The 26524-nt window shown below is 45.1% G+C and overlaps 1 protein-coding gene across 3 annotated transcripts in view; it reads right to left on the bottom strand.

The window, feature by feature from the left end:
- LOC118291255 (E3 ubiquitin-protein ligase HECW1) overlaps positions 1 to 26200 on the bottom strand; it is a 34283-nt gene extending 8083 nt beyond the window's left edge. Inside the window, exons 1-13 of one of the 3 annotated variants that reach the window (XM_047329860.1) lie at positions 25932 to 26200; positions 21997 to 22054; positions 19916 to 20237; positions 19658 to 19765; positions 17837 to 17931; positions 14386 to 14461; positions 13302 to 13471; positions 9004 to 9146; positions 8623 to 8723; positions 6749 to 7773; positions 5819 to 6401; positions 2025 to 2123; positions 335 to 488 (exon numbers count right to left, since the gene is read on the bottom strand). In XM_047329860.1, the coding sequence (XP_047185816.1) occupies positions 335 to 488; positions 2025 to 2123; positions 5819 to 6401; positions 6749 to 7773; positions 8623 to 8723; positions 9004 to 9146; positions 13302 to 13471; positions 14386 to 14461; positions 17837 to 17931; positions 19658 to 19765; positions 19916 to 20237; positions 21997 to 22023 (2903 nt within the window). In that variant the 5' untranslated portion in view covers positions 22024 to 22054; positions 25932 to 26200. The remainder of the gene's footprint in view (positions 1 to 334; positions 489 to 2024; positions 2124 to 5818; positions 6402 to 6748; positions 7774 to 8622; positions 8724 to 9003; positions 9147 to 13301; positions 13472 to 14385; positions 14462 to 17836; positions 17932 to 19657; positions 19766 to 19915; positions 20238 to 21996; positions 22055 to 25931) is intronic. The other 2 variants (XM_035619366.2, XM_047329861.1) reach the window with 2 other exon arrangements.
- Between the last annotated feature and the right edge of the window lie 324 nt (positions 26201 to 26524).

Below are 26524 nucleotides of genomic sequence, written 5' to 3'. Positions count from 1 at the left end.
TAATTATTTTGATCACATCTTTGTCTTTTTACAGCAAGATTTTGCTGCCATCATTACACAATATTTGGAGGAATCGAATCCTATTTATTTCATAGAACAACAACATATTTTATGACGTAGTAAAAAAAAAATTCAGTTATTGCAGCGGAATTGTGTCATTTTCTTCATTTCATCCTGTTCCATGTATCATGGCGTGTTCTTGTTATCACAATAAAAGCTTCTCTATTGTAACGTGATATACTTGTGTGTTAATATAATAATAAACTTCAAAATATATTTTATTGTTAGAATAATTCTATGTATACTCGATGATACCAGACACCAGGAGCCTGACCTCCTGTTGAGTTGTTCCATCTGCTGCATTGACCCCGAGCGGGGGATGCCGTGGTTACACTTGCCGCCCTGGCTCGGCCTCTGCCAGGTTGTCGTGCGGTTCACGTGGTCCACGTAGAAAACTCTGCCGTGGCTGTCGATACGAGCTTCCCAGTCTGGGGCGGCGCAGAGGCGGAGGCAAAAAAAGAAAGAAAAAAGAGATGAGTTATCAGTTATGATATTTTTCTATGCCACGGTTCGGGAGCGGTGGATCTCAAGTTGGCTCAAGGAAAATAAAACTTCTCCTGAATTTCATTAACCCCAAATATGACAAAAGAGGAGGAAAAAAAAAATCAATACATCATGTGAAATCTTCAATAGTCTTTGTTGTCGGATATCGGTTTGTCATTTGGCTTGAAAATGGCCACAGCGTGAATGTGTGAGACAAAGACCGTAGCAGCTTTTCTCAGCTCTGACAAGGTGCTGTGGGAGGAGGAGGAGGAAGATGAAGACTGCCCCCCTCAGGGCAGAAGAACCCTCTGTCACGACTGCTCTGCCCACACACACAAAAGCACACATGCTTGCACACAGAGCAACCTCTTCTTGTCCGTCCTGACCATATTTAGACAGTCGGAATTCCAACCTCGGCTTTGTCGCCCTGCTACATTTCACCAGGCCGGAGGTGATGGTGAGGTTTTAGACGAAGGTGTGATCTAATAACGACACTCACCTCTTCTCTGAGGTCGTGGATCTGTGCAGCCAAGTGTCACTTTGATGTAAATGTAGTCGCTGAAGTGCCTGCGTGTGTGTGTGTGTGTGTGTGTGTGTGTGTGTGTGTGTGTGTGTGTTGTGAGTGGGTTCATCTGAACAGAGCTCATCTGTTGGAGAGCACTTGACTAGATCAGACAGCGGCTGGCCTCCACATACTGAAAGCCGAGGAGCAACAATCTTCACACATCTCTAGTTGATGATGTGGGACCGCAAATCCACCAAGGAGGTTACATGATTGGTTCAGTTTGTCTGGTTATCTGTTTGTTCGCAGGGTTACTCAAAAAGTTATGGACGGGGTTCGCATGATTTTCTCTCTTTTTTTAAAACTTAGGTTTTGATCATGGTAACAGGTGATCACATTTTGGGAATTGCAAAGACATTAAAGCATGTCTAGCAGCTTAAAGCGAGACAACTTCCTACAAGGGCTGCGATCACAAACACATCTTAAAGAGACAGGAGCTAAAGTGTTTCGGACGGAGGCTGAAAAGAGGAGTTGCAGGAATGGAGGAAACTAATCTGTTTTCTGAACATTAGAGCATGTAAACCTTTTCAAGTAATAACCCAATTAAAAATGTTGAACCTTACTATGAGCATAATTTGTCTCCTTTAAAAAAAAAAAAGCAGCAAACTGGGAACTCTCAGCTGGAGGATGCCATAAAAGCAAAGTTGATTCTTCCATCCATCCAATACTGAGAGTGAAACCCAACCATGAACCAAGCAGCACAGAGCAGCAGAAATGTGTACACGTCAAACCGGAGGAGTAAAGCGAGGAAGGACAATGACGAGATGATGAGGATGATAATGATGGACAAACAAAGAGGAGATGGAATGGACATTGTTTGGAAGGAGAAGGTACATGGCAGCATGCACACACACACACACAGCAAACCAAGGGGTCGGGATGAGACTCCAGAGTAAGACTGGGAGCAGTTGGTTCTTACTTGGAGGTAAGGCTTGGTCAGTGGCAGCAGGAAAATGGTTAAGGTCATGGCTGGGTCGCAGGACTGGAGGATTGCCAACAGGAGGGGAGAAGCCTGAGCCTACAGGACATCAGAGAGACAGTATGGGATACGTGAAAAGGAGGCTTGGGATACACTACAACCCCCGTACAGACTAGACATTACACACTTAGGATGCAGAATTCCCATGTTTGAATTTCATGTACTTTTCAACAATTTCTTCCAAAACCTTAAATAAGCACTGATAGATTTTTTGGTCAATTGGGGGCAGCGGAACAAGCGGTAAACGGTGAGAGTTATGGCGGATGTGTTGGCAAACATTTCCCTACTTTAAGTCCGATAATCACTCCTTTTAGCTCTGTTTTGGTCTCCACCAACTCCTGAGGGGAACATATACTGTAGCTCTTCAAAATCCTACTTAATTTAACTTAAGTTGCTAACTTTTTCTGCCTGTCGTTTGGTGTTGGACAGGTAGAGTACATTGGGTTTATCAAAGCTTTGTGATTCAAAAAAGTAAAGTCGTAAAAACCGCAATAAGTGGAAGAAAAAAAAATAGTGAATAGTCTCCGAATAGTGATAATTCAATGTTGCTTCATGACTACAAATAAGCCCTGGCACACTTACCAATGGTTATATAGAAATATTGATCAGTGCAATTTGAACTTTACCATAGTTTCCATGCACAGATATTTAGGAATGATGTTTAAAGCCAAACATTTCAAATAAACATCAAGTTATTTCTGGAGAATTGTTCAATATCAACCTTCTGTCTTGTGATAAGTTTGGTCAGTCAGATTGTCTCTTGGCACATTATACAACACTCACCGCACTTTGTACTGAGTGTGACAACATTTCCATCTGCGGTTTAAACGCTGTTCTGCGCCTGAACATGTGATCCGGACGAGGGACATTTTGTGTTGACGTGAAGTGGAAATAAACACAACGTGCTCTGAGATGGAGACATGGCAGGATCAGCTTCGGTCAGCCCTCGGTGGAAACGTGATCCACACAATGAATGCAATCACAGTAATGAGGAAGCGTGCCGCCACTGGGCGGAAAACATTGTCGACGCCAAGGCAGACGCACAATCACATTACGGCGAGTAGAGGAAAAACATCACGACCAAACACAACGTGATCACTGAGTAAAGATGTTCTAACTTGTCCAGAAAACTCGTTGTAAGAAACAACAGATTTTCATGACTCAAGATTCGAAAAGCTGATTGGACAGCAACTGTGGGTTCACATCAGCTCCCGCTGTGTCCAGTACAAACCCACAGGTCCAACAGAACTCCAACAGTTCCATCCCAAAATACACAGCGACACTCACACTGCACATTTCTTTAAATGGCTACAACTCAGCACTCATCGCAGCGTTACTCACTCACTTCCCCTGTTTATGCTGCGGCACGTTGGTCCGCCATCGCACCATGTTTACATCGTGCTTGAGGAGGCAGGAGAAGACCAACACCCCCAAAAATCATTTCCACTCAGGAGGATTTGAAAAGGAATCGACTCTGCACAACATAAAACGCAGCGGCTCGTATTTCACATTTAACAGGCATCAAATCGCAGTGCATCATTCGAGAAACTCCCAAGATTTAATCAAGCTCTAAAAATGAACAGCTTCATCTCTGACAATGCGGAAAAAAAACCAACATATGAACTGGCCCTGATTTTGAAAAACACATTAAGGGCGTCCCAGAAACACACACTGTAGGAATCAAAAATATGAGAGATTAATACCACACAGCTGGACCAGGTTTGATTTTTGCCAATACCGGATACAAATATATAAAAATAGGTTCTTAGAATAGGCATCAATTTATATATAATAAATAATAATGACGGGAAAAACAAAAATTCAAGGTGCAGTACTGTATGTGCCGGTGTGTTGATGGAAACAGGATGAAAAGGAAAGAAAAGCACTTGAAAGAACGAACGACAGGGAGTCGAGCAGTGTGCTGCTGATTACATTTCACAGGAGGGGAGTCTCATTTTTCTCAATTTGAGTGTGTGTGTGGGTGACCTACTTTTGTACCAGTGTGTAACGGCCGTCACGTAAAACTGCACAAATACAGACTAAACAACATGAAGAGAAGAGAGACCCCAGTGAAACGAGGCCAGTCAGAAGCTGCAGGGCCTTGATAAAACCGAAGGTGGGAACAATTTACAGTTATTATTTTTTTTCTTCTGGTATTGATTCCCTTGTCTCAGGAAGATTTAAAATTTAAATCCAACGTACAGTATGCAAAATACAAATGCTGGTTCACTTAGTAGTTTGCAAATCAAAGTGTCTCCACTAGAGTTGGCTGATGATATCAGCCCATATTACTTTCACAGATTTATGTTTGCCAATATGCACCAGAATGAAAACTGTTTTGCAAAATTAACAAAGCAGAAAACATGTGATTCAATTTCAAGTTGGATGTATTCCTGTCTCATTTTAAATTTTAGTTATTTATAATAAAGTTAGTGGTTAAACTGTTAAATATGAAGCCTCAACTACATGTTTTTTTCTTATTCTAAAAAACAAACAAAAAACAGAGGATGTATGGGTATCAGAAATGTTTTACTCCCATATTGATCGAGCTCTAGTCCTTGATAAATCTTCTAGTCAATATCAATTTTTAGATCCAATCTAGAATTATGCTCCGACCTGAGAGCAGCCGGGTACAGTTGAATCTGACAGGACGTCAGGTTGTGACATTTGTGTCATTCATCATCACACAAAAGCAGATATTCTGATAATGTCTGTGTCATAAATAATTGTATTTAGAAAAAATGAAGCAAGGGCGAATATACCTGTATCATAATGCCTCAAGGTACAGTAACACCCTTTTCTTCTAACACAGTATTAGATTAATCAATACAACAACAGAGCCTCGTCTTTGTATTTTTTTAACAGACATTTTTCGTTCACTAACAATTACTGATTTGCTTCTATATATTCATTTAGTCATTATTTTTGATCAATGCGGAGTCGCTGTCAGGGAGAGGCTGAACTGCCCGCAGATTTTTCACAATAAAGGTCATCATCAAGAAAGGGAACCATTATGCACATGGAGCCGCTGGAAGGCTTTTACTGTAACTGATGATCTGATGAGCACGATAGATAACTCTCTTTCTCTCTATTCCTCTCTCTTTCTCTTTCTCTCACATATACAGGTTGAACAACGCATGGGCAGATTTTCACCAAACTTTTCCAAGATATCTCTGCAAACAAAAGTAAGGCGATCTAAAGCTTATATTAATCAGAAAAAATGATTCCCCATCAGACGATGTCATATGATAAGTGACATCATGAAGACGTCGCAATGAAAATGAAAATTAGGTCATACATAGTTTAAAAAATAAAATTTTTGAGGCATCTCTGCATCCTATAGCAGATGTCATGAAGACATCATTATGACATCATTGTGAAATGGCATTATTAAAATATAAAAAGCATTAGCATTGCCTGATTTGGGTAAATACAGAGCAGGCAGATTATAAATCCCCCCCCCCATGCTAAAAAAAAAAAATCTTATTAGATTTTAACCTTGAAACAAATGAAACACACAACAACAAGCATCTCATGTGACACCGTAGCCTTGTGCCACGAGAGCCAATAACGACTTCCCCCCTCAGCAGGCCTGTGAGTGTTGTTCGCCTGCCCTCTGAACTTCTCTTCACTCCCATCATATTCCTCTGAAACTCCTCAGATCTCATTTACAAGTCGTGACATTGTGACGCACAATGGACAACAACAAATGAGAAGGTCATGTTTTATCTCACCAATGCCGTTGCTTTCGCTGGGCCCGGCCACGGCCGGCTCCTCCGGCTCTCCCCTCCTGGCCTCCTTCCACCTCCCCGTCCTCCGCTCTCCCCCTGCGCCGCCCGCCACCTGGCCCTCCGCCGCGTTGCCGCCATCGGGCGCCGCCTCGAAGGCGCTCTCCTCGTCCTCGTCCTCGTCCTGGGAGGAGAACACGGTGCTGCCGGAGAGCCGGTTGCTGTCCACCGAGGAGAGGCGGGTGTGGCTGCAGAAGCGGCCCCTCCCCTCGTAGCCCGAGTTGCTGTAGCACGACGTGCTGTAGCAGGAGGTGCTGTAGCACGAGGTGCTGTAGCACGAGGTGTCGCAGAACTCGCACTCGTTCTCGCCCTGCGGTCTGTGGGCGCTCCCGCCGACCCTTCTCCCTCCTCCTCCTCCTCCGTGACTTGAGTCGCCCTCTTCGCTCTCCAAGCAGGAGGGGGAGATCTTCCTCACGGCTACGCGTCCTCCGCCTTCGCCTTCAAGGAGCTGGTTCAGCTCCGAGAGGCGTTCGATGGAGAGGCTGCGGGGGAGTGTTCGACGGCAGCAGGGACCTGGACACTCGGGGACCTGCAGGTAAACACAGGCACGAACAGTTAAAGGGGCAATAAACAGAAGCTGGTTTTCGATTTTTGTTTTTCTTTTCAAAACCATAGACTTTAGTCAACTATGGACTTGAAATGTCTATTATCATGTACCTGTTGTAATTCTGGGACAGGACAATGTGGGACGGGACAGAATTCCAGAGTTTGGGGGCAGCAACAGAGAAAGCCTAGAACCAATATTGTAGCAATAATATTTACGTCTGTTTGGAGAGTTGTGTATCTGTATCTCCATCTAAGACTCCTGATCACGTCGTGTAGTGTGAACTGCACAGCGATCCAACAACTTTGAACTTAATGAAGCCCCGGCTGTACCTGAGAGGGCGAGTGAGTCGTATCCTCCTCTTCCTCGTCCTCCTGCACCTCCTCCTCTCTGTCTTTGGAGCTTTTGAGTGTAGGCGATGTGGAGGTGGTGTCCTGAATGGTGCTCGTGTTCTCTCCCTCGCCGGCCTCCTCGTCCTCCTGGCTGGGGGGTCTCTGTTGGGCCGACGGGAGGCTGTGGAGGAGGTGGTGAATCCGGATGTAGTGGGAGCGCGGCGTCTCCGGCTCGCCGCAGGCCGACGCGATCACCGTCTCCAGCTCCGACACCGGGAGGGAGCAGGGGCGGTTCTTGCGGCGCGAGGGGGCGTGGGAGTTGTAGTTGGAGAAGAGGGAGTGGCAGGTGCAGGGGGCGCAGCCTCTCTCCCCTCCCTCTGTGGCCTCCTGTGGGACGCCCCCGGCTGGCTCGGCAGGAGCCTCCGGGGCGGTGCTGTTTTCCCCCGTGGGAGCCTCGTCAGCAGCGGCTCCATCGTTTGCGACAGGATTGTCAGACTCGGATTTTGGCTGTGTTTCCTGCCCAACCTCCTTTTCTTCCTCTGTCGCCTCCTCCAGCTGAGGTGCAGACGCTTCTTCCTGCTCCTCCTCTTCTTCCTGCGACTGCCTTTCTTCAATTCCTCCCTCCTCGTCCCCCACTCCTGTGCTCTCCTCCTGCTGCGGAGCCGAGGCCCCCTCTTCCTCCTGTTGCTCCACCTGGGGCTCCTCCCTCTCAGTGCTCTCCTCCTCCTCCGTGTTTCCGTGCTCCACCTCTGGTGACACCTCGACTTCCTTCTCAGCAGCAGCAGCAGCAGCAGCAGCAGCAGCAGCAGCAGCAGGCAGCGCCTCCTCGGGCGTGGACCCCTCAGCCGCGCAGGCCGGGGTTGAGGACGTCTCGGGGTTGGAGGGGGCATCCAAGGGGAGGTCGGGCATGTCCGGTCCCACGCTTAGTGTGTCGTCATCGGGTGCGTCAGCTGCTCGGTTGACGTCCGCGGCATTTCCCTGCTCAGGACGGGCAGCCTCGATGACCAGGGAGACCTCCTCATCATCTGAGAAAAAAACAAACATGTTTTCACCATATTCTTGTTCTGCGTCTGGGTTCAGCCTTTCAACATGTCACGTTCTTCTTCTTCTGCTTCGTCTTCCGAACCTGGCGCCTACTTTACCCACAACCCACAGCTCAACCGCAGACAGTCAGGTGTGTCCTGCTAGTAGCTGCAAGTGTAGCCTGGAACCTCTGGTCTGGTTCTTTCTAACAGCACAGCTCCCCATGTTCCTCTTTTTCAAACACAATTTGATCAGAGGCACTCCACCAATTAATCATCAGGCACAAATTACAAATTTGGTTCCATCGCTATTTCATTAACCCGACAGTTAGTTCTGGGGTGGAAGAAAGTGCCGAGCAGGTTATTAGTCAGAAGCACACGGCACGTATAGAAAAGCTGAAGAGGGACATTAAAGAAATGTCACGTAGAGGTTATGAATCTTGTTCAGCGATGAGGAGGGAAAGTATAGATCTTCGAGTCTTCGAAAGAACGGGAAATTTTGATGGGTTTTCTTTTTGAGCTCTGCCCCCACACTCAGCTTGGTGAGTGGCAGTAATGAACCTTAGGTGATTACACAGATTTAACATATCACTTAATTTGATTCCAAACATACAGGCTTTATCAATCTTTCATACATAATCCTTACGAATTTAAAACAATATTTAAAAACACATTTATAACTTTTACATGAATTTGACTCTTACTTGCTTCATGTATGTCATCCTGACATTAAGTTCATTAGTTTGTTTACGTGGACATTTTTATATGCGATTAAGATATATCAATCTTAAACATTAGGCCTAAATATGAGTGTCTGTGACGTCTGTCCTGACGTCACGACGCCTCGTGTACCTGGGTGAATGGATGTGGTCAGCTCGAAGCGGAACTGCAGCTGGCCACAGACGTGATCTGTTGGCAGCCTGCGGCCCAGAGAGTAACTCACCACCCGATCCCTGCGGACACAAGACGGAGACGGGCGGAGGGAAAAAAAGGAGGAAGAAGCGGTGAGGGAAAGAGGAGGAAGATAGGAGAATTGAAAATGCAGATGCTGCCGCGATAACATCTATATATATATATAGATTCTGACCAGCGAGAACAGGCAGTAAAGATGGTCCAATGAGATTTACAGTGTGTAGAGGGAAAACCTCCACAGCTCCGAGGGCTTGAATCATCGGGGAACAAACAAAGCCCTCTGCACGAGAGTTGCGAGCGTCACAGTGTTCTGTGTTTTACCCAATGGCATGTTTTTCCAGGAGCCTCTGGACCGGGACGGAGAGCTTCCCCAGGAAGCGCTTGATGATTGGTCGGCTCTTGGCGAACTTGTCCTTCACCTCGATCTCCAGGACGTCGGTCGGCAGAGACACGAAACTAAACCTCTGGGGGAGAGACAGAAGACAGGCGAGAAAACAAAGATGAGGGGAAACTCGCGGCTTAGGCTCAGCGTGACGGTATTAGGGTGATTTTTGAAATCCGTCCACAAGGTCATTCAAATTAATATCAGAATGACTTTCATTGATATTCATTTTAATTAATGGGGCGGTCACAGATCCTCCACAATTATTATTTTTTTTTAATGAATTTTGTATTTATTCTTGTAGAACCTACTCTGTTCTCTTTTATGGATCCACAATTTTACGCTGGATTGAAATATCTTTCCAGGGCTTTTTCCTCCACTTAATTCAGAGCTCTCTCTCTTTTCTATTTTTTCTTCCCTACAAGCCAATTAGAGACGTATGAGGTTTTAGTTTGGATGAAATAAATAAATCTCCCTCTCCCATTCCTCTCTCTGTCTCTCTCGGCGGGGGTCTGATCGCTGTCCAAGCCTCTTAAGTTTGGCTTCAGAGCCGCCTGGGACTTAACTGTCCAAATCCCCCCCCCCCCCCCACGCACACACCTCTCAAAATGAAATTCAGAGGGAAACACTGAGTGATGTTCAAAGCCCAATTAGATAATTGTTGGCTCAAACGATAAGTTTCAAAATCCCAAAATATCTATATTGGTACACTGTTGAAAAATATATATGGAAGTGATTATTATTTTACATGCTGGAGGTTTAGACGTTTTTGCTTTAAATATCAATTTTCAAACCTCATTTTCAAAACCGTCTGGAAAAGTAAAATAGCTTTTTTTTGTGAAAGTGAATTTTTTTCTCTTGTATAATTTTGGGTTGTAATCTCCAAACTAATATATCAGTATAACAGTACATTCTTTTTTTTATTGTGTTATTCTACTATTATTAAGGAAGCACAATAACAAACCTCATCGGAATGTGTTGTTTGCGATAAGACTTTAAACCAAAATGTTACCCCAAATGGTTTTATTCAATGATATTCACATTTTTTAAAATTATTTCAGCGCATATAAATACTGTTGTGGGTGCGTGTGTGCGTATCCCTGCACACCGTCGCCGTGTTGTCATGTCACATTTTTAATCCCCCAAAAGGTTCATTTGGGACATAAAAGTCCCCTCACTTTTTCACTTGCAAACATGAAAATCACAGCCATGTTTCTTTGGATGAAGCAATGCTCCGGAGGGTTCAGTCGGTCTGGGTGAGGAGAAGTTCGGTTCCTAAGCGGCTGCAGTGCAGAGACAAAGATTTGTGCAGGTCCGACTGCCGCAGCGGCTCACGGTGAACTGAACTGTGTGTGTAGCCGCATGAATTATTCAGCCCGTGAGCTGAAGCTGCTGCCTTCTTGCAGCGCACCGTGTGAGCATATGGAATTATCTGCTTATGCACATTTTCGTGCCGCACCGTTTTTCTATTGTTTATTTCGCATATCCTCAAATGACATTTTCTTTGCAAATGGTTTTCATGCAGCTTTAGTGATTTCTCTTGTTTTCTCTGGGTTTTTTTCTTGTCCTCATTTGCAACCAACATTCAGTGCGAGGCTTACTGCTATTAATTAAAACTTCAACTCTATATCCTTCATGTTTTTCAAGCGAGACCTAAAATGACTGACAACTGAATCCGTTTCAGATAGTGTGTGTGTGTGTGTGTGTGTGTGTGCGTGTGTGTAAGTGGCAAGTGGCTGTAGATTTACGCTGCCGTGTACTGCTGAACTTGCAGCTGAGCTGTACTTCCGTCAGTGTTACAGTCAGTTACCTCTGTGTATCAGTTTGGATGAGGTTCGGTTTTTTCGGACGTGGTCCATTTGGCGACAGATGAAGATAAAAAGGGAAACACGAGCGGGGACAGAAACGGGGCAGCGAAGAGGCGTGAAATGAAGAAAAAAGGTGGAGAGCCCGGAAATGCAAAGAAGTGCAGCTGTTTGCAACGGGGATGAAGTGAACTGACAGCGCGGTGCTGAGAAGGTAGACAAAGAGTGAATAATTCACAGGATGAGCCAGAAGGGAGCAGACAGCGAAAAAAGTGTGATTTGTGAGGATGTGGGACAAACTCAGTAAACTCGGAGGGTTGAGAGAGAGAGAGAGAGAGAGTGTTTCAATCTGTAGAAAGACAACGAGTGAAAAGAAGCTGTGGTGGAGAAGAGGTATGAATAATGAGAAGGACGAGTGGAGGAGGACAAAAAAAAACTGGGGCCTGAGTTATTATTTGACAAGAGGCAAGCCATCGGTTTGAGTCTGATTCAGAATTTTAATACTTGGTCTGTATATTTATATATAAGTTTTATTACACTACTTATATGCTGCACTTGTTGAAAACTAATCTTCCTTTATTCTGCAAAAATTATTTGATATCATTTAACGGGTAATACAGCCATACAGTAACCCCTCCTCAGCGTAGATGGCTTTCTAACCTTGTCTTAGACCTACACTCCGATTAAGACCTCAAACACTGTTTGTAAAACCTCATATGGTCATATAAGATGTAGTATTACAGTTCTTAATGTACGTCCAGATTTATAGCTACTCAAACATCTTTTAGCCGAGAGGACCGACAAAGAGTCAATCAAATCATATTAGATACGGTGGCATCAAAAAAGGTCGACATCGATCCAACCGGCAAGTGAACATAAATATAGAACCCAACAGTAATTATAAAAAACTGACTGAATCAGAGTTGTCTCTGACCACTGAACCGGACCACTGTATGTATAGTTTAGTCTACCGACTGAGCCATCATGCTATGGAGACCCATTAGCGTTATACAGAGCATTACTGCCAAGCAGGCGGAGTGCCGCTCAACATGGGAGCCGTTTGCAAAAAGGAAAGTGGCACTGAGCTGAGTGGATGCTGCCAAGAGGACGGAGTCTCGTGAGGGACACAATGATAAAGGGAAGGGATCGTGCACTGCAGTCCCACAGAGAACAGCCCAACATTATACACAACGTTGTGGTTTTATGGTCCAAACAGTATCTTATTAGTCCCCCGTCTCTAGCGATTTCATGTTTTCCCATAATAGCAGTTCAATACGAAATATACCAAATAATAGAAAATTATAGAGGTAATTTCTGCAGCAGATCCTGAGGAGCATTTGTCCATCAGGCAAAGTAGAGACGATTTTGTTTGAGCCAGAGGCTGCATATTCATCTGGGTCGTCAGCGGCAGCACTCCAAACTTTTTGAGTATGCCTGTGAGGCTCGTCGAAGGTTCCTTAGAATAAAAGCATTTTTTCTTAAACTCAGAGTGTACAGACAAATATTGAGTACGCAGTCCTGCAAACCTCTTCAGCATCAGTTTTAAAGTAGAATTTCAGACTGCAGAGATGAACAACTTTTCCCAAGTTCTAAACTTCCCCCTCCAAAAATGTAATACTGATATTAAATATCTTTTTTTTTCTATGTGTAAAATGAAAAGGGTCACTGATAATGATGAATCCAAAACTATTTTTTTAGCCAATTTCTGGAGTTGCTGCGCCCTCAAGTGACCAAATCTCAAATGATGCAGCTTTAAATAGCTGGCAATCAGGCAAAATCCAAAAATATACAACTTAAAACTTATACATGTATATATATATATGTATATATATATACATATATATATTAGAATTTAGGACACATTTTTTTCCAGTCATAATCTTTTTTGGCCTCCATTGATCGGTTCGAGAGCTCTCAGAGCAATTAATGTTAAATATAGAATTTTAATAATATGCATATCGGTTTTCCAATAAAACATCCTCCAAGGGATGAATATGGTTTGACTTTATTTAAACTGAAATCACTCATGCCATAATGCTACAGTGACCATAAGAGGATTGACCAGCAATGAACTTTCCAGAAACGTATGGTTTTCCAAGAAAAGGTCCTAGATGAGAAAAATCAATTGGCTGATCTTATTTTCCACAAAGCGAAACATGATTTCCATGGATTACATTGATCCTCTTACTCGACAGCAGAAACCAAAGAAGCGCACAATCCTCCCTCCACTGCCTTGTGTACTCCACTCTGCTGGGTTTATATTAGGAACGCATGCATTTATTTTATTTCCTTTACAAATCCTTTAAATAACAATTCTACAATGAGAAAAATCTACCTCGACTAAATTCCAAAATACACTGTAGAACGTATTAAATGTCTAAATATAGCAGACAGCAGTGTGTGTGTGTGTTGGTGTGTGTGTGCGTGCGCACCTCTATGCTCCACTGCGGGTTGACCGTGTTGCAGACCACCCTGGAGCGTTTCTCCTGGCCGTGGTGTGGCAGCGAGGGGAAGATGCTGTGCTTCCCCGGCTGGATTGAGAGCTTCAGGTAGGGGTCGGGATTGAAGAACATCCCCTTCTTCAGACCCACCGCCTGGAGGTCTGACGCACAGGAAAATGACACGAGGATGGTAGTTATGTCACATAGCAACGGCACAAAGATGTTCCTCTTAAAATGTGTAAATTGGCCAATAGTGACAAAGAACTGAAGAGTAATATTGATGGATTCATTAGTGATTCAAAAAACTGCACGATTCTTGCAAAAACAGGCTTTTATATTGCTTGAGCATCAACTTATATCGAAACACAACCTTAAGGAAGTCAATGTGTTTGAATTATGGAAAATCTATTAAAACTTGAGATACTCTTGAATACGCAAACAGGTCGAATAGAGAGGAAGTTCGTCAGTCACTGCGGACTCCGGAGTAGTGTGGACAGCGGGCGTAGCCGTAGCAGCAGCAACGTGTTTTTAAATCTAAAAGTTGGGTATGGATGTAGTCTTAGAAGCTCAGAGCTGTTTATCGTGTTGCACATGTTTGTCATATGGCAATTGTGAAGCTTCTGCAAGAACACTATGCAAATGTTTTTATAGAAAAAGAATTACTGGGGGAAAAAAAACATTATGAGCGTCAGAAACAAGGTCTACTGGCATGCTGCGTTGCCATGGTGATCCGTGATTCATTGTTAATGAGGACGACGTGAGAAGGTTTAGAGGATATAATTGCTCGTTCTCCTCGAGAGCTGCTGCTGCTGCTGCTGCAATGGACACCGTCGACTGAGACAAGAATAGTTTGATCGTAAAGTGACAGTACATCTAATTTACTATGTCAAAAATAGTGGATTTGGTGTTTTTCTACTCTTTAGTTTAAGCCATTAGGAAAATAACATTGCTAGAGAGAGCTGCAGGTCAGATGCGGACAGAGTGTGTGAACACACTGATCGAAGGGTACAAAGTGACAGAGTGAAGCAATACAGGAACAGATGGAGAGGAAACAGACAGACGTCTGTTACATTACCTGACAGGGAGAAGTTAATGAGTCTCCTGTTGCCCAGTCCATGGTTGACTTCAGGGCTAACCACTGGCTTTATTACCTGAAGGCACAGACAAGACATGAGCAGTTAATACGTGTCTGTGAATGCAGGGGGACATGGAAACACGCTCAGCTCTTCCTTGATCCTTCCTTTCCAGTTGGATGAAACTTTAATGATGCCCAGGAGAAAAGTGGGTCACTGCAACCAAATAATGGTGTGCATGTAGGGAAAATAACAGCATACAAGTGAAGACATCATATGGTTAAGTGATAATAAGTAACAACTGAATAGAAAAAGAAATAAGGAGCAATTAAATACACTCCTTCAAATCCCACAGATGTGAGACATGATTCTAAATACGTAAGTTTAGTTCTCAATTCAACACAGGAGGGGGGGTTTTTTCCCCCAAGGATCCATTTTCAGCCTGACAGCGTCCTGCAAATCAATACTCTGTCTTCATTATCCTGACATTGATCCTTCAGCCAGGAAGAGGAGGAGCATGGGGGATGGGGATGGAGGGGGTGGGGGTGAGAAACAGTGGAGCTGAGGGAGAGTGGAGAAAGTGGAGGACAGTGTAAATACAGTATTGCGTCACCTCCACCAAAAAGGGTGAATGCTTTGGTTTCCATCTCTAGAGCTTTTTTGTTGGACATGAACTTTTTGGTGATTGGAAAAGGGCAGCAAAGTTGCGTGAGGACATTTTCCAGGAGTAGTTTGTCGGAGTCAGATGATGTGGCGTTCTCACATACACAGCCCCTTCGGAAAAAGTTCAGGTAAATTCACCCAGACCACCTCTGGATGTGGACACAGGAAATAGAGCAAGGGAATGGGTGAAAAAGGCATAAATATAATTCTATGCCAGGTCTGAATACTTGGCTGGCAGGAAGAAGAAGAAAAAGAAGAAAAGAAAAACAGGCAGTGAAAACAACAAGATAAAGGGATAAAGGACGTGACAGATGTTTGGACCAATTCATTTTAATGAGATGCTAATCTGCTCTGCCGAGTACAGAACGAGAGAGAGAGAGAGAGAGAGAGAGAGAAGTGCCAGCGCGAGTCTCCTCCGTGATTCTAATCTCGCAGATAAACCGAACGACAACTTCATCCATCTGCAGCACACTTTATATAATCTACCATCTTGCTGCGGAACGCGGAGGAAGAACCAAACAGTCAGGCGCTTTCAAAAATATATAAAGGAACATGAATGTACAATTTATGGGACACCCTTTAAGAGTCGCAGGAGTCTTAAATGATGTAAGAGGAGAGATTTTACACAGTAAAAGCACCCGCTCCCCTCTCTCTCCACCATGACAAGCTCGACGGACAGTCCGCATTTACAAAATGGATCCATGTCTGACACGGGTCAGATAAACCAAGGCTCCCACCTCTGGGTAGTGTTGAGGGAGGAGCAGGACTGTGGTGGGTCTTCTAGTCAAATGTCATCATCTAAATGTCGATCACTCAGCGGCGGTCGTGGACCTGGTGCTACATGACATTTGGAGAACTCTTGGGGTACACCGAGGTTCCAATTAGTGTTTCCCAACAAGGTTGGGGGTTTATTATACTGAAGATACAGTATAGGTGCTACTCCCCTGATATTTTAATTGGCAGATACTTTAATTCGCTCACTGATGAGGATGCTAAGGGATTTTCTAAGGCCTTTTTCCGAAACTAATAACTGTGAAAGCTGTGAGAGGACATCACAGACACATGCGAGGTGGTTTGATGTCAATACATTAATAAATGAGTGAGCTATTTAGAAAATAAATCTTGAAATATGCATATTAAAGCAAAATGCTCCACTGATAAGGATGCTTAGGGATTTTCTAAGGCCTTTACACAAACTAACAGCTGTGAAAGCTGTGAGAGGACGTCACAGACACATGCGAGGTGGTTTGATGTCGATAAATTCAGAAATGAGCGAGCTATTGAAAATGCAAACCTTGAAATATGCATATTAAAGCAAATATGCTGCACTGATAAGGATGCTAAGGGACAGTTAGCACAGATTGTTACACTGATGAACAATAACCCAAGCTATTTGACACGCGCCTTTTAAGCTGCTGCACGAAAAACACAGCGAAAACCAGGTGACAGGTCGAGATATTCCAATCGTAAGTGTGAAATGAAAGAAAGACACGGACAGAGCGGATATTTATGGTTACCCAGGCTATCCAGCTGAGCCTCGTCCTCCTCCCGCTCCTCCTCTCAGTATGACTGGGAGACAGCAGTCCCAGCTGTAGACACATGCCGTCCATCACACCCATTCACAAACAAAACGCTGTGCCTTCCTCCGTCTGACTGTTCTGCCTGGCTAGAGTGACGACAAGTCGAGGCAGACAAATCTCCCTCCACTTCTTCTCTGTCCGTCCATCTCCATCTCCTCTCTCTCCTCCTTCCGTCTGTCTTTGTTGTGTCGGCCTCAAAACTGTTCGACTTTGACCTGGTGCCTTCTACCTCTTGCCTCCAAAAACCTGAATGATTTACCTGAGCTGGACTATCTCCTGCTCTCCCGACTCTTCCCACCCTCCCTGTCTCTCTCTATCTTCTTATGGCGGTTATTTTTATTCATTTGTCCTCGGGACGCGAGCGCAGATCAAGTTCTGGGCCCATCAGCATTTCCGGAGGACCGACAGCAGCAGAATGGGAAGGCGAACATGGAAATCCAATCGCCCAGCTGGACACCCTCCTGTAAACAGGGTGCGATTTGATGGAAGTTGCAGATGACGTCTCTTAATCGGTCAAGGTTATTATCATTGGGGGGAAAGGGTAAAGCATTTCCACATGTGCATACCAATACTTCAAGCAAAAGTAATTAAAGCTACTTAACTACACCGCATTAGCTGGAGATTCTTGGAGACATCCCACAGCAGCCAGGACGGTTGTGACCAAAGCCACAATTGTGTTAAACGCTCCCCAACGTTAATGTAAAAGGTCCCGTGTTGGTGGTGCTAAGCGTTTCTCCGCAAAATCAACTGCAGCTAATTGCTTGGGCTGACAGAGAAAACACCGACAACCAACTGTTGAAAAAAATTCTCGTTCAATCTGCAGCGCGACGCCGACCCCGGATACACAGCCAGAGTCGCGAAGAACCGCCTTCAGACTTCATTGAACGAGGAAGTCATCCTGCAGCAGAGCCCCGATCTGCACAAGTCAGTGTGGGATTACGTGAGCGGAGAGAAGAAGACACTGAGACAGACTAAATCCAGACAAAGAACCACGAGCAATTAGCCTCACTTTAAGTGCTTTTCCCATTTTCCTGAACTTTTCCTTGAGGGGCTCTATGTGAGAACGCAAGTGTTGCTCTGGACATTTCCGGAGCTCTTTCTTTTTCAGCCCCCCCCCCCCCTTGTTTCTAGAAAAATGTGTGAGTGACCAACGAAGGCCCACAACTCTGCGTATGACAAAAATAAAGCTGGGAGGTGCGGTGAGACTCACATGTGGCGAGCACTTCTTGATGGTCACGGTGGGTGTGGTAGCCCTCAGCGCTCCGGTGACGCCGTGGTAGTATCTGAAGCAGACCTGCGTCTCAGCTGAGGACCAAGATGGAGAGAAATTTGAGCAAGGATTAGTTTGATTTCAACGCTCGATCTTCAACACTGGAGTTTCACCTGGAATTCGAAACGCCCCTGCGACGCAACAAATCTTTGTGTACCGTGCCGTGAGCTTTGACAATGTGTCAATGAAGCCTCTTTGAATTTGAATCACGAGAGGGAGAGAGCCATGAGGTCGGAGGTCATTTCTAATCTTATTGTAAACATCTGACTCTATGTCCCTAATGGCTTCTAAACAATCTACAGAAACCTAATGAAATTTCCCCCTTCGTACCTCATCGTTAATAAATGAGGATGGGGGATAGCATCATATTACAAAACATGTGTTTTTTCCGCTTTTCAGACTTTAATTAATTAAAGTCAACAAAGTCAAATCACGTCACTGACATCATTAGTGATAGCCAATTGGTGGTACTACTGAAAAACTGGAAGAAGAGCGTTTGGCCAAACGCAACACAGCAACTTGCAGAGTAAGCTGAGGGAATATACTGCCATTCATTAATTGGCATAATTGTTCGACAGCATTCACATTTTGAAAACAATTAAGATCCATGCTGACGTGGATACAAACAACTTGTAACAGTTTATAACAGCCTCAGTCCTGTAAAAAAAAAAAAAGCCCCCTCTGTCTGTGACAGAGTGGCTGGTGTTACTAAAACGAGAACACCTGCAGTCGCTTTGTGCTGATGAATTCATTCTGTTTCATGTGCACATTCATACTCCATAACACAACAATTCCCCGCGCCCCCTAAACGCAGCAATCGCTGAGACAGTCACAATCATTTGTGACTGTCTCCCCGCGCCCACTTTCTCTCTCCGGTTCCCTCCGATGATGATGGTGATGATGATTTGCTTCTGCAAGCGGCCTCCGTTACTCTTCCCGAGGACCGGCGCTTTGCATGCTGCCGCATTGTTCGAAGAAGGTAAAGTACTGTAAATACGTCTATTAACATCAGAGCACATACCTATCACTCCCCTACATATCATTTTGATTTTTATTTGTGTGAAATCAAAAACTTAAATCAGCATGAACTGAAAGCGGCTACTCGCTGCTTCAGGAAATGAGTATGATGACGGTGACGAGACTGAACCAAAACATTAAAGTGCGACGTGAGCGGTTAGCGACACATCGGGTCGTGTAAACTGCTGCATGAGCTGCTGTCAGTCTTTTTTTTTGGGGATTTCCCTCTGTGGTCCACATCGAGCTAATGATTCGGAGTGACATCGCCAGAACTGTCCGATGACTGAGCTCCCTTTACGTTTGAAAGACCTCACTGTTTTCTTTTAATCCATCCTGACATAATGAACCTGACAACAGTAGCTATATTTTGCGGCCGGCAGCTGCACTTTGCCAGTGTCAGTGTCGGTGCCAGTGATTCATGTTTGATTTTATCATTACTTTTATAGCCTGTTTTTAAAGCAGAGCCAGTGAATGTGTCCATATTTCAGAAGACAGCGGGATTTCCTTCATAGATATTATGCACAGATTGACAGTTTGATTTTTAATGGCTTTTGATTAGGCTTCAACTAATGTGACAAGACTGCCTGTGAGCTCCGAACTCAGAAATGGGCAGCATGTCGCGATGAAACAGCGACTACGCCTTGGATGAAGTGGTACATCTGATCTAACTAAAACTTGTCGACTTGCAGGTCAAACTGTTTATAAAGTAACACGCAGAGAGAGGTTGTTTTTTTTATCACTCACGGTCACTGAAGTGGGAGCTGCAGTCAATCTTCCAGACGATCTGTCCCTTGTGGGAGCCGTTGATGCCTCGGTTCTTGTAGTCCAGAAAGTTCTCAGACAAAGCCTCATCTGGATAAGACACGTGTGACTGATGAAACCACAATGCTACAATTCTTCTGGTTTTTCTTTTTTTGTATATTTCAATTCTTATTCCACTCAGTATAGGAAAACCGCATATCAATCAAACATATCAACGTCATCACGTCCCGTCTCACTCACCGACATTATACATTCCAATCCAGTCTCCGGCGTCCACCTCCTCCTTGATGTCCCACGTGATAACCAGGTCCTCGGACTGGCCCAGGGTGTAGTGGGAGGAGCTGATGGCGAGGGTGGAGCGGGCGTCCGGGGAGACCAGATCGGTGTCACTGGTGGACCGCGACAGGCCCAGCACGAAGGCCTCCTGGTCCAGACCGTTGACGGCGTAGCTCTCCGGGCTGTAGCTGTGACGGACCGCACCTTTACAGCGCTGGCGGCTCTGGCCGCTGCGAGTCGGGGAGGCCATCGCCGCCAGGGCCAGGAACCGATTCTGGTACAAGTTCTGCAACGAAACACGCCATGGGAGGCGTTTCAGTCAATCACACGCCGCTGTAGCTTAAAGGAGCAGTTGACAATTTTCTGAACTGTCTTAAAACAATCATCGGGGCCCCGTATGAATATCGTGACATTAAAAGTCTAATTCAACTGAACTACAGTTTCAAGGTACTTGTACTCAAAATATAGAATTGCTTCTTTTACTTGAGTAAAATAACTCAATACTTCGTCACCACTTCATTATGCAGTTAAGTAAAACAATCCTCATGCCGTCCAGCTAAATAATATAAGACATCGCCCGCCGCCTTCATGAAATAAATTAGGCATGAGCAATAGAACATCATGTCATGTTTACAAATGTTATTTTATGGACACGTATTACATAAGTCACTCGAGACTCTTATTAATCTGCTGTACATCTGCGGTTGTGGGTACAGATACATGCTGTGGGTAGCATGTGCATTTTTTTTTTCGTGGCATAAAAACATTTGATTTCCCAAAATATAAATCCTCACAACAATCAGTTGATGAAAATAACCGATCAACCTGAACGACGACCCGCCAAGAGTTGAGTGTCTTGTTCAGCCCGGGTTCAGCTGTGATCACTGCAAGATGCAGCATCATTACCAGGAACTCCACATGCGAGGGGAGTGCTAAGTTTCCACCCTGGCATCTCGGATAAGATCAGAGAGATGTTCCAGTTAGAGGAGCGCCTCCGGGGCACGGCTCAGCCGGCCTCGACGGATCGGTCTAAATGCTCAAGTGCTGCGTGCGTGCGGTTGGTGATGAAGGAGGGTTTATCTGCAACCCGATACGATTTTAGCGTGTTTGCACCATGTGTAATGACTATTGGAGGGGGAAAAAAGCCAGCATCAGTGTGGATTCTGGCTTGGTCACACCAGTATATTGTTTAACAAATCGATATGGTAAATAAAATCCGAAAGCAGTTTGGATTTTGGCATGAACTTGATCAGATTTTTATATATCTACACATTCTGGCAGTCATTGCATTGGAGAGGGCATCATTACGCCTTTCGCGATAATTCAAACGAACACAAAGAAAGTCTCGCTGCCTCCATACTCTCATCTGCTCTCCTCGTATGAGTAATCAACTACTGGTTTGGTCTATAAAATGTCAGAAAAAAGGGATTTCTTCGTAACATTTCTCTCAGCAGCAACACAAATCGTGTAGCAGGAAAAAAATGGTCTTCAAATGACGATAATATTGTTTATCGCAATAATTTCTGTGACAATATATAGCATCCAACGAAAATGTAGTTATTCTTGACATGGCCTTGGCGTCATCACAGCACAGTAAGAAGCTTGCGTGAGAGAGAACCACAGTCACCACAGCTGACAAACTGGTGGCGAACTGGTGGTGGGTGGCAGTTCAGGAAGAGCGGTGATGGGGTCCCACAAGCAAGAATCGCCCGTCTGATATGGTTGATGCGACGACTCTGTGTTGCTTGTAGTGATGCACGTGGAGGACACGTGCGTTGCCAAATCCTCAGAAAACCCCCAAAGCAATCGACTGCAGCGATCGAAAAACCCTGATGATCAGTTCTATTGCTATTCTGTTTTTTCATTTAGATTTTTGGTTGAAATTCAAATCATCCATTTCATTTCTGAGTCAATATCTATCTGTATGTTTTTAATGGCACTTATAGAGATAATGGGTGTTTCATGGCGGTGAACACGCAGACTGGAAGGTGGCGGGTGGCTGTGGTGGCGGGTGGAAAGGGGGAGGGGGGCGCGGGGGCACTGACCTTGAAACTACAGAGCTGCATCAGCATAATGACCAGTCAACCCAAAGCAGACCAAAACCTACAGGGAAGTGGGAGGAGAAGGGCGGCGTGTTACAGAGCACACATACAAAAAAAAAAGCAGTGGCAAGTGAATGTAGCAGGTGACGGGGGGGGGGGGGGGGGGGGGGGACCATCATCATCATCATCATTTCATCACACTTTCATACTTTCATCTTTGTGAGATAAGAATATGAATAATTGAGGGAGCATCGGCACGAACAACAAACAACAGACGAACAAACAGGAAACGGACCGAGGGGAGACGAAGACACTGTGACCTGCACGTGGAAAAGAAATGAAGAGACAAGACACAACATCGGCGTCTGACGATGGCACTACACACACTTATGCAGCACAGCAACACACACACACACACACACACACACACACACACACACACACACAGCACACACACACACAGCGTCTCGTCTCAGAGCTCATGTGCATCGCTGGCGGATGGTCACATGGTTTGGTTGCGTTGCTGCAGTGGAGTGGCACGGCTGCGAAGGGAAGACAACATTAGCAGGAGTAATGTGGAGGTATTGTTTTCTGTCTAACGTGAGCGAATGTGGTTCACCCCATGTTATGAAAGAGCTTTTTTCGTGGCCGGTGTTCACACCAGCACCGCGCTGGTTGTTCATCAGAGGACTTTAACCTTTTTGGTTGGTTTAAAGTGGCAGTAATAACCCCTCACTGTGTGTTGATTGTGGGAGGAAATAAGCAAATTAATAAAACTTGTTGTGTAAGGGGCTCAAACAGTGCTGGAGGTGTTGTAGAACTAACTAGTTCCCCCTGAAAAAAAGCAAATGGAATACTTCATCCCAGTTACAACACTTACAAACATACATGCAAAACTTGTAACGCAAAGAAAACATCAGCATTAAATATTTGAATAAGCTAAATATGAAAAACTGCTATCCTGTGTCTCCATTCTTGTGTTGCAGTGGCCGGAACTACAACTGCGGCCGTAACTACCCAAGCATGCATGTATTAGAAACTGTACGGACACGACTGTGTGCACAATGTGACACACGTATGCAAATAAGTGGGAGCACCGGCGGCACGTATAAAAGACAATACAGAACGCATGTTTCAAAGTTCTGTTCAAATCCCCACAGTCCTCATTAGTCTTAACGTAGTAGGATATTAGCGCGGTGCTGTAAGCGAGGCTCCGGCAATGTCCCTGGGGAATTGTCCCCCAGTTGTTCTTCCCACTTGCTCCGACACTCGCGTAATTAGCCGGTATAATTGCACTCGAGAAGACATTGTTATTATTCAGTCAGCGCACATGTTAGAGCAGGATGCACATTTAGGAGGAGACACGTCGGGCCGGAGATGATCCACCCTGAAGTTTGAGTTCGAGTTCGCCGTTCACATGTGAAGAACGCAGCAGGTCGGAGATGGTCCGGGTCAGACGTGTTCACAACAGCAGGAACATTTCTGGAACATTCAGATAGAGGGGTTTCGTCTCGGGCAAAAATGACGACTACGTGGGTTCTTATTATCAGGGAGAAAACGCTGTGTCCAAAATACATACTCATTCTATACAGCATGTGCAAAAATACCTCTTGTGGAACGGCAAGATGCTACGGCAGTTACAGTCCGATTGAGTTCAGACATCCCGGCAACCCCGCCATTACATTAATATGAACGCACTTTGTCCCTCTCACTGTATTAGCTATGGAGTTAGAGCACCCACAGGAAGTGTAACGTCACCATGGATTCATTGACTCGGTTCAAACTTGAGCCTCAATATTATTTGGGCCTATATTTGTTCATTCCAGGTAAGTGAAATCAGCCATTGGCACTTCCTGTTTGCAGCGTACCCGAGGATGTACGGACAGTGATCATTGAATTACTGTGATACTGAAGACAAGAGTTCAGCTAAGACCTTCTTTATATTACTTGTAAGCAGACGATAATATACCGACATTACGCTATCTGTGTTAAGTGTGTTACACCATATTGGATCTACAATTGTGTGTATGATGTCTGTTGATTCAGATTTGACGGAGTTAGAAAAGGGGCACTTGAACGTACCTTAACTGTGTCACAGCCACTGCTGAGCCTGTTCTGACCTTTGTCAGTCAGCTGTGACCAGGCACGACAGAACAGGGTCGAGAGAAGGTTACAGTCACGTCCTCGCTGTCATTGTGTCCTATTTATTATTTGCCTTGCGGCGGGGAAAAAGAATGATGCTCCTTTCACATCTCAATGTGACGTGAACCGTTATTTTTTTAACGGATTTTCTTTGTGGAACCCCTATTTTTTTCTTTCCAAAGAAGGCCTGCAAGGAAATAGGCAAAATCATTTACTGGCATTTCTGCCCTCTAAGGGATTTACAAAAAAATATGTTGTCCTTGAGAACGTCCAGTTTGCTAAAAAAAACTGCCAGAAGATGAAACATGTTCTCGCCCGTGTTCGAGGAAACACCCTCCCTCAGCGCAGATCACAGTATGTGTCCTGTTTACTTACATCTTCCATCCCTGACATAAAATCACATGTTGACCATAAAAATCGCCATCGAATAATTTTCCACACCGTGGCACCTGACCACGTCTGCAACGTCTCAGTAACCTCTGACTTGCAGACAGACACACAACGCTGACCCTGATCCGACTCCATAAAAACACACACACACTAACTTTCCTGACTTGGGGGGGCTGATGCAAGTGTGTGTGTGTGTGAGTGTGTGTGTTAAAGGTATAGACAGTGATCAGTGCACCTACAGTGAATTGGATGTTTTCCATAAACGACTGACTATTTTCTGGATTTAAAAAACCTCGAAACAATCAATCCATCAAGCTCGCTCACAGGGACGAGTGCTGATGTCCTGGTACGACCCCTTTTTCCGTATCGTCACAGGATTATAGACTGCCCGAGTTCACCATCGGGACGTCAGCGTTACCACTGCAGCGCTCCGTGCAATTCAAGACACAGCCATAAACAACTGCTCGAGAAGATGTGCTAGAAATCGTGAGTGGGAAATCACCGGATGTTGTCAGTGGCTTCTGATATAATGGTCACCAGCCGTGGGTCATAACTTACTCACCATCTTGACAACGCGACAACCACAATCATTGGTGATGTGTAGCCCAAAGTCACGTGATCCGGCCTATACAGGTTGTTGCTGTTAGAAAAAATACATCGTAGATACAATGTTTACATCATCATCATCATCATCTGTCCTCACGTGACACGTCCATCTAGTCCATAACTCTCACAAAACAGCAGGAGAAAACCCCCGCCATGTGTCGTGTGCTGCTCCAGGATTTAAGAGGATTTTGAGAATAAGGGAATCCCCCGCACAAAGAGGGGAAAGGGGGGAAGCCTCTCCTCGCATCCACAACCCGTAGTAGAAGAGGAGAGAGAAACTAGGGCAAAGCTGCAGGGCCCCTGGCATCTCCGGGGCCGGGGACACATAGAGCCAAACTCCCATTTGGAAAATTAATTCATTTCGTGTTGCCTCGCTCGACTGGGGGGTTATGTGTTTGGGTTTTTTTACATGACAGATGACTGGAGGTTTTTCTCAGACCGGTGGACGCTCTTTGATTCGGCAAACACAATAACCAAATTGACCCCTTTTAACCATGTGATGTCATGTCAACTTTTGGAAATGATGGCTACCTGTGAAAAAAAAACAATTACACATAAGTGCTGCTAAACCCAATTTCCTGTTAGAGATACATTGCTCGTAATCACTCGACGTCTTGGACGGAAATCAGCCTGTCATCCTCGCCCCCCCCCCCCCCCCCCCCCCCCCCCCCCCCCCCCCCCCCCCCCTTCTCTGACTGACAAGGGAAGCAGGGCCGCTGCAGCTGGAGGCGGAGGAGGATGGAGTGATGAGGGCTAAACCATCACCCCGACGTTACACAGCAACAATGGAGGCGACCTACCTGGGACAAAACGACCTGCCGGTGGATCATCCTACCGGAAGAAAAAAAAGAAAAGACGGCGGCGGTGACGGACTCGCCCGCTGGCTAATTCCCACCGGCGAGCTCCATTTCGACGGCAAAGGGCAGAGGGAACACAAACAAACCCCCAGTGACGAGTCCAAGGCCGACGAGGCACGAGAGAGAGAGAGAGAGAGACACACTCACACACACGTACAGAGAAAGAGAGAGAGTCACATCCTTTCCTCTTTTTTCTGTGGACCAAGGTAAAAACACCCAGAGTACAACACCACTTCCGGTCAGAGCCTAAACACCGTGACATTTTTTTAACCTACGCTTTTTGGTTCGATCTTTTTTCATGCTTGAAATATTAATCTGCTCATATTTGGTCAATACGTCGTAAAAGTTGGCTTTACGTGAACATTTTTATCAAATTTGGGCAATTGCAAGTGACAATATTCTTTTATTTTGAAGGCACCAATTGGCCACGTTAGACGTAAACACTTCCGACTTGACGGAGCTGGGTACCAGTGCCTCACAACCAATCAGAACGCGCGCTTCTTCTCTTTTCCTCGCGTGCGCTGATGCTGCCTCCT

The sequence above is a fragment of the Scophthalmus maximus genome, chromosome 21 (genome assembly GCF_022379125.1).
Source record: "Scophthalmus maximus strain ysfricsl-2021 chromosome 21, ASM2237912v1, whole genome shotgun sequence".
NCBI lineage: Eukaryota > Metazoa > Chordata > Actinopteri > Pleuronectiformes > Scophthalmidae > Scophthalmus > Scophthalmus maximus.
Note: the sequence above shows the minus strand (reverse complement) of the source record. Positions and strands in the feature narration are given on the sequence as shown.